The sequence below is a fragment of the Lipotes vexillifer genome, unplaced genomic scaffold (genome assembly GCF_000442215.2).
Source record: "Lipotes vexillifer unplaced genomic scaffold, Lipotes_vexillifer_v1.1 scaffold1115, whole genome shotgun sequence".
In the NCBI taxonomy this organism is placed as follows: domain Eukaryota; kingdom Metazoa; phylum Chordata; class Mammalia; order Artiodactyla; family Lipotidae; genus Lipotes; species Lipotes vexillifer.
The window spans coordinates 316,355-323,894 of record NW_006792080.1 but is presented as its reverse complement, the minus strand read 5'-3'; the positions used below and the strand labels follow the sequence as shown (position 1 = coordinate 323,894).

General features: G+C 57.5%; 1 protein-coding gene across 1 annotated transcript in view; it reads left to right on the top strand.

Moving 5' to 3' along the window:
- ZXDC (ZXD family zinc finger C) overlaps window positions 1–7,540 on the top strand; it is a gene marked incomplete at its 5' end in the record, with an annotated part of 16,249 nt that overhangs the window by 5,667 nt on the left and 3,042 nt on the right. The window contains 3 exons of the mRNA XM_007465290.1: window positions 1,929–2,099; window positions 4,768–5,417; window positions 6,911–6,995. Of these exons, the coding sequence (XP_007465352.1) occupies window positions 1,929–2,099; window positions 4,768–5,417; window positions 6,911–6,995 (906 nt within the window). The remainder of the gene's footprint in view (window positions 1–1,928; window positions 2,100–4,767; window positions 5,418–6,910; window positions 6,996–7,540) is intronic.

The window sequence follows — 7,540 nt, the reverse complement described above, 5'->3', positions numbered from 1 at the left end:
GGGAAAGAGGAAGGGGCAGGGCTGGCTACGGAGGAGGGAGGATTTTCCTTTTAGTAATTGCATCCTTGAGAGCTCTGCGCAGGTCTGACATAGAGGGTGACCGGCAGCGCTTGGTCAAGGGTGTGCTTTTCAAGGGAGTGGCGGTGAAGGCGGGCTGGCGGAGGCATCCCAGAACCCTTTGTCACGTTTGCTGAGAGTTGACAGTTCTTGAGTCTGGGTGATTTCACCATTTTCTCTGTTTTTGTAGGTGTTTGGAATATTCTTAATAAAAAGTTACAAAGCCGCCACTCCCCGCCTTTCCCATAGTAGTAGCAGGAGGAGCAGAGGACGGGGAGCGCAGCACGGCAGCGAGTGTGGACGAGGGTTGGCTGAGGGCGGCGTGTGCCTGGTGGGGCTTCTCTGGGCCTCCAGCCTGCCGTGGAGCCCACGGGAATGTGGGTGCGAGCTGGGAAGACTCCTGAGGAGCTGGGGTTTGCAGGGAAGTCTGTCTTTGACAAGTTGCTTCTGCCCTTCCCCTGGCGGGGTGGTAACTTGGTAGAAATGCGTGGGGCTGTGTGTGAATATCCTTAACTTGTAAAGCAGCAGCACGTCTCAATAGATTATGTTGTAATTAGGAAAACGTAGTCGTTGACGCACATGAAAAAATGGTCATACTTCTGATCATCAAAGGAAATACAAATGAAAACGATACCTGCGTTGTTCCCTGTTGAATTCGCAAGTATCTCTACAAGTAGAAACTGTCTGCTGGCAGCAGCATGGTGACGTCCCTGTGGTGGCCGAACCCGCCCTCGGGAAGGCCGTGTGATAGGTGGCCGTGTGATCAGCCTGGAGTTCTCTGTGAGGGTCCCAGCTGGGAGGGGGTGTGGAACTCGGCACGCATGGCCACAGGGCCCCCGGGGGCAAGACCAGAGATGTCTCTTCTCTGTTGTTTTTCCCAGGTGCCCTGTCCCGAGCCTGATCTGGCAAACGGGTGTGAAGTTCTGTTTGAAAATGAAATCAGTTCAGAACTGCTCTCAGGGGTAGCAGAGCCCTTACTGCCGTGCCCGTATCCCCTCTGCGTAGCCTCTTTTCCTGCAGTAGCCCTCCTCCGGCCCCCAGCGACCCCGTCGCCTTCCCTGACATGCTGTAGCGTGATAGCGCTGTGGCGTCCTTCCTGGGCGTCGTGAGAACCGTGGAGGCCCCGCTTTACGGAAGGGGTCGAGACGGCCGTACACGGGTGGGGCCGGTCCTGCAGCTCCCCACAGCCTGGCCTGGCAGCCCCTCGGCCACACCTCCTTGATGTGGTGGCCATGCCGCCTGGCACCTCAGATGTGACCTATCTCCTGAGACCTTCCCTCCTGGGCGGGGGGACGCTCTCCTCTGCTCCCGGAACGCTGGGTGGCCTGACCCCGGGCTTTAGGCCGCCTGTGTTAGGACAGCTGGCTGCTTGTGTGTCCCTGCCAGGTGACGAGCTTGTGGCCGTCAGGAACCCCTCTTCCCTCCCGTGACCCTGCCGTGCCGAACTCCAGCGGTGGGACGTCGGGGCATGAAGGAGGGTGGCTGTATCTCTGGGTCTGCCTGTTTCCCTCTGCCCCGGGTGTGTGTCTGCTCTGCGGACTTGGGCAGGGCCAACTCCAGGCTCCCCTTCTGCCTCTGACTCCCGACCATCTGCTCGGCCCGTCTGGGCAACAGCTTCTCAGGGGTGAAATGAGAGGAAGTGGCAGGTCTGTGGGGTGGTCTCCAGCCCCAGATGTCCCGGGGTCTCAGGTTTTCTTCCAGTAGCAACTTAATGGAGGCGGTCAGCCTGCTTGTGCAGGTCACGTGGGACTTCAGGCTTCCTCGCGATGCTGCCTGAGGGCGCTTGCCGGGGACAGAGCGGGGACGTGCCCTGTGCGGGCGCTGCCGGGACGGGGACCCTGAGGCTAACGCGTGTCCCCCTCTCTGCCCAGGGTGCTGTGCCAGGTTCTCCGCGCGGAGCAGCCTCTACATACATTCCAAGAAGCACCTGCAGGACGTGGCCGCCGCGAAAAGCAGGTGCCCGGTGTCCAGCTGCCACAGGCTCTTTGCTTCCAAGCACAGCGTGAAGGCCCACGTGATCCGGCAGCACCACCGGCACCCAGGTCGGCCCCGCTCACGGCCCTGAGGGCGCCTTGACCGCGAGACGCGTGGCAGGGACCACAGCTGCCGCGCTGCGTGGCCTCGTGGCCTCGTCCGCCACTTGCTGCCTCTGACCCTCTCACCCGCCCTCGTCTCTGAGGGGCTTCCACGGGGGTGGCCTTCGTAGCCTGGCCTTTGAGTCTCCTTGTGACCTTGTCCTGTATTCCAGGCCTGCCCCCCATCGCGTCCGACTCCTTCAGCTCCACCTGTCCATCCCAGTGCCTGGGAGAGTCCTTGGAGACAGGACAGAGCTGTTTCTGGACGTTCTGGGGGCAGAGCGCGAGCCACAACGAGCCCAGAGGGGCGACTCTGGGCACACGGACCTGGCCGTCCTGCTACCTGGGGGCCTGGGACTGGGAATCCTGCCCCGTGCGCCGGCCCCTGGGCGGGCCTGAGGGTCTGGGTGGCCCGGCGGCTGCCTCTCCCTAGAGCCGTTCCAGCACTGTGCTCTGCGGCCCGGCAGGCCTGCTGCTCCTGGCAGGGCCTGGAGGGTGAAGTCCTAGCTGTAGTTACCTGAGCAAGCTGCTGCCAGGCCCTGCTCGGTGCCACCTTTGTGACAGGCCTGCCCAGCCTCAGGCATAGCCCCTTCCCCGCTGTGATCCTGGGAGGGGCACCAGTGTGTGAGGCACGTGTTGGGTAGGTGATGGGGGCGGGTGGTCCCAGGCCCTGCATTTATGCTGTGACATGGTCTCGTGTCAGGTAGGTGATCAGGGGTGTGTGTCCCAGGCCTGGCGTTTACGATGTGGCACGGTCTCTTGTCGGGTAGGTGACTAGGGTGCATCCCAAGCCCCACAGTTATGATCTGACGTGGTCTTGTGTGGGGTAGGTGACTGGGGTGTGGCCCAGGCCTGGCATTTATGATGTGACGTGGTCTCGTGTCGGGTGTGTGACGAAATCCCAGGCTTGCCTCCTGATAAATAGGTGCCTGGGAGCGTCTGTTTATTGTGGACGGACTGTGCCAGGCCCTGAATTGGCTGCTCGGGTCCCCCTCACATTGGTCCCAGGTGGGGCTCATATTGGCAAGGAAGTGCTGGAGTGAGGTCATGGAGTGGCCTAGTGCTGGATGCTCTGTATAAATGTTTGTTTAATGGTTTTTGAACGTCTGGCCCTTGCACGTTGGCAGGTCTCCAGTAAATATTTGTGGAATCAGCAAAATGCTAAATAGGAAATTTATGAGCACACTGGTATCTATTTGCCTAGATTATTATTGACTTTTTCACAGGGAGCTGAATCATCAAGGTTATCCAGGAAACTTTTGAAAAAGAGACATGTTTCCAGTTTTAATTACTTCAAGGAGTCACTGCCCTTTCAGAATGTTTCCTTGGTACTAGATTATTGAAGCAATGATAGATTGATCCAGTTCTTAAACTTTGAAGCAATATGACAGCTGCAGATGATAGGTTCTGAATTTGGTTGTCGTTTATTTACTTTTGGGGGGCGGCGTCTAGAGTAGATTTCTTCCATAGGTTCACAGCAGAAGCATCATAGGCGCTTTGACGTGGGGTCCACAGCTGGACAGTGTGAGCTTGGGATTAGCTCAGGGTTGGGAGGGAGGGATGGTGCCAGGCCTGGGAGCGGGAAGGGTTCCCTCTGGCCGGCCGGGGTGTCGGAAGCCGCAGGAGCGGGGCAGTCAGGGCCTCGTGTGGCAGCTGTGCCCCAGTTCTCCGTGCTTCCATTTTCCTGTTTGCTTGGTGCCTGGTGAGCCCTAGGATTTGGGTGATCGGGTGTTCTTGTGTGTGAACCCTCAACTTGAACATGCATTGAAGCTTTTTTACAGTATGTTAGTGTTCATTATTTTCCCAAGGGTAATCTGATTACTTAACCTCTTAATTGAATAACAAATAATCAAGTATTGGGAGAGTGCTGCGGCAGCAATTAAGTGAACGAGGGCGGCTTGTTGAGCACCAGGCCCTGTGTCTGCCGCTGAGGGGCACAGACGCTGGGACCCGCGGCAGTGGGGGCAGTGGAGCCTGGAAATGGAGCAGCTCCATCCAGGAGGCCACGGCCAGGCCTGCAGTGTGTGGTGTCTGACATGCGGTCTCCGCAGCTCCCTGGGGGCGCCGTGCTCCAGCCCAGAGGCCGGCAGGCCAGATTTTCCCCACTGTCCGTCCCTGCCCTTGCGCCCTCTTGTTCTGGAGAAGCTGCTTGTCGCGAAGTGGGCGGAGAGCTGGATGGGACGTGGACCCACATAGCTGATGCCAGAAATGTCAGGGAGCCAGGGTTCAATGTGGCCTGCGGCCTGCAGCTGTCTGCTCCGCGAGGGTGCTTGGTCTCCTAGGGTGGCTGCTCGCGGTGGAGCGAGCTCAGGGTGTGAAGCCAGTAGGACTTGGGTTTGAGTCTTGCCTCTTCCGTCACTGGGCGGTGTGACTTGGGGAGCGTTGTTGACCCAGGTCACGCCTGTCGTCTGGGGAGATGCCTGTGGGCTCGAGGCTCCGGGCAGCGTGGACAGGGCGCCGGGCGTGTCCCCCCACAGTGCCTCGCTGCAGAGCGTGGCCGCCCGCAGGGCCAGGCACTGGCGGCAGGAAGAACCATCCTTGTCCCCTCGGTGGCCGCCTGCTCACGTCTTGAGCACATACAGAGCTCCCTGGTCTCTGAGGGCCTGAGGTCACCAGAGTGTTCCTTCCTTTTCAGACCTCTTCCCTCCGCTGGGAGCTCCAAGCGCGCTCGCGCCCGGCAGTGACCTCAGCAGCCCTGGCCAGAGTGAGTTCAGCAGCGTGGACCTGGCGGTCCTCTTCTGCGACACGCCTGGCGACAGCGGTGGTGCCCCCAGGGCCTCCGACGAGGCGCTCCACGCTGGGATCCTGACTGTCGACGTGACTTCTGTGAGCGCCTCTCTCGGGGGGGGCCTCCCTGCCAGTCAGGCTGCCTCAGGGCCCATGGGCCCCTTGGTCTTGGTGGCCCACAGTGACATCCCACTGGGCCCGGACAGGCCCCTCGTCCTCGGGACGGCAGCCACGGTTCTCCAGCAGGGCAGCCTCGCTGCAGGTGACGTGCAGGCCATGGACCCAGGGGCGCTGGGCTGTCTGGTGGCCCTGCCCGTGAAGAGCTTGAGTCGGGACCCCCAGGCTTTGACCTCTGCGAGCGGCCCCCAGGGAGACAGCAGTGCCTTGGAGCTGCTGGTTCCCATCAAAGTGGAACCAGACTCGGTCCCCGACCCCGACGCCGTCAGACAGCAGGCGTGGAGCGGAGGGGCGCCGCGGCCTGTGGAGCCCAGCCCTGCAGAGGAGCTCGGACCTCGGAAAGACGCGGGACTTGGCGCGGGGACCGGCGGCTTCTACTTGGTATGAAGTGCTCTGTTCGGTCACATCTCACACCCGTCGTGTGGTGTTCTGGATTAATCTACGTGCAGACATTTCTTAGGGGTTTGCGAAAGGATGGAGCACCGCCTACAAGTCTGGAAATCTGAGTTCCAATCTCGAGTCTGGAACGGACTGGTTTTTATGACCTTGAGCAAATCACTTAACGTGTCTGAGCCTTAAATTCTCACTTATTTCTAAAATGAGGGGCTTTGGCTACATGATTTCTAAGGTCTTTTTGAGTTCTGTGATTTGGTGATAACGTCTTTTCTTGAAAAAAGGTGAGGTATTTCGTAATGTTGAAACGTTCTGCATTTGAGCTTATCACGTAATAGCAGATCCTCAGACGGAGTCGTGGCCAAGAGGAATTGTGACATCAAATGTTTCTTAGGGCTTAACGGAAACTAAAACCATGCAAAAATTTTTAATTTGAATTAACAACAACAAAAAAAGGGAGTGGTCTGGGAGCCTTTGTCTCTGGAGGGTTATAAGAGCACTTCTCCAATTGCGAGGCTTGGCAGTTAACATATTTTAATTATTTGTGTCAGTCATACATTTAATATAATTGAAAGTAATTTAATCAGAGATTCTTAAGAGAGTGTCTTTCCTCAGCCTCAGGTGGGAGTGAGTAGGTTTTTCTTTGTGGTGCAGGTTAAATTTGATGGTGATGTTTATATTCAGAAAGTTAAACCTTATTTTACCATGATATAAAGAAGAGTTACCCCTTTGAATCGGCGTTCTCTGTGAGGGATGCGGCAGTGGCCGAGGGCCGGTGGAGCACGAGACTGACCCTGACCCTGACCCTGTCCGTTCTCTCACTAGCTGTGTGACGTGGGCCAGCCTGGCGTCTGTGAGCCCAGAAGGCGCGTGGCGAAGGGGCCGCAGGTACGCCCGAGCCTCTCTCTGTGGGGATGGGGGTTCCAACCGTGTCCTCGCAGTGCGTCCGCGGGGCTACGGCGCTCCCAGTCCCATGTGCGTACGTCGGGTCCCTCGGAAAACGCCCCAGTTCAGTGATGCACTTACTGCTCTGCTTTGCCAGGTGGGACCCCGAGTGGAGCAGCTGCCCTGAGCAGCGTCCGTGGGGCACACGGCCCGGGCCCCCGGGGTGGCCAAGCGGGCGTGGTGTGACACGTCCTGCAACCCGGGGAGGGGCCGCAGTCAGTGAGTCCTGGTCACTGAGGACACACTGGTTCTGTGTGTCAGACAGCAGAGTGGCCTGTTGTTCACTTTCTGTGTAAAATATTTTAGTATGTTTTAGACTGTGAAGGAATAAACTTTGCTTCTCTGGATAATAAAATCATGTATATGGTTCCACCTCAAACTCCGTGCAGCTGTCGCTGTCACTGGATGTGGTATTTGATTCTCTGAGCCTTTGCTGGGGTCTGTTCAGGAAGCAGACCCCGCGCTCAGTAGGTCCCCCGCTCCCCTCCCTCTACTGTTTGGGTCCTGTGACTGATAACGCTTTTCTTTGGTCTCAGGAAGGCGGGGGCTCAGCAAGAACTGATTCCCGAGCCATTCAACTGGCCAAGGAAAAAAAGCAGAGAGGAGCTGGGAGCCACACAGGTGAGGCTGTGTGCGGGGAGGGGGGCCGGGTGCGTCTCGTGGAGCCCCCCAGGGGGCATGTGGTGCTGTGGATCCCCAGTGCAGGAACGCTTCTGATTTTAAAGTGTCGGCATCTTGTTTGAATTTTTAAAAAAAAAAACACTGAGTGGACCAGACAGGACCTGCTAGTTTGTGACCTCCTCTGTCCATCCTGAAAATGGGATAGCAGGCACAGTGCTTAAGGGAAACTGCAGTCAGTCCTTTTGTGAAGGTGACGCTCATTCTTCAAATAACACTGTTTTGTAGATTTCATTGTATAAAAAATATTTATCTAAAATATATTTTAAAATATCGGGAGGTCTGTAGGATTAGCGTTTACTATTTTACATCTTCTTTTTCTTGATGTGACAGTGTCTTATTTCACGTAATGGTAGCGCCCTCCCCTCTGGGGCGGTAAATAGTGCCCCCTGGTGAGCGTGGGCCCTGTCCGCGTTCGCTGTGCCAAGGAGGGCCAGCCCTGCGGTTCCCGAAGGCCAACCGGGGCGGGGAGGGGGGTTATTGGCGGG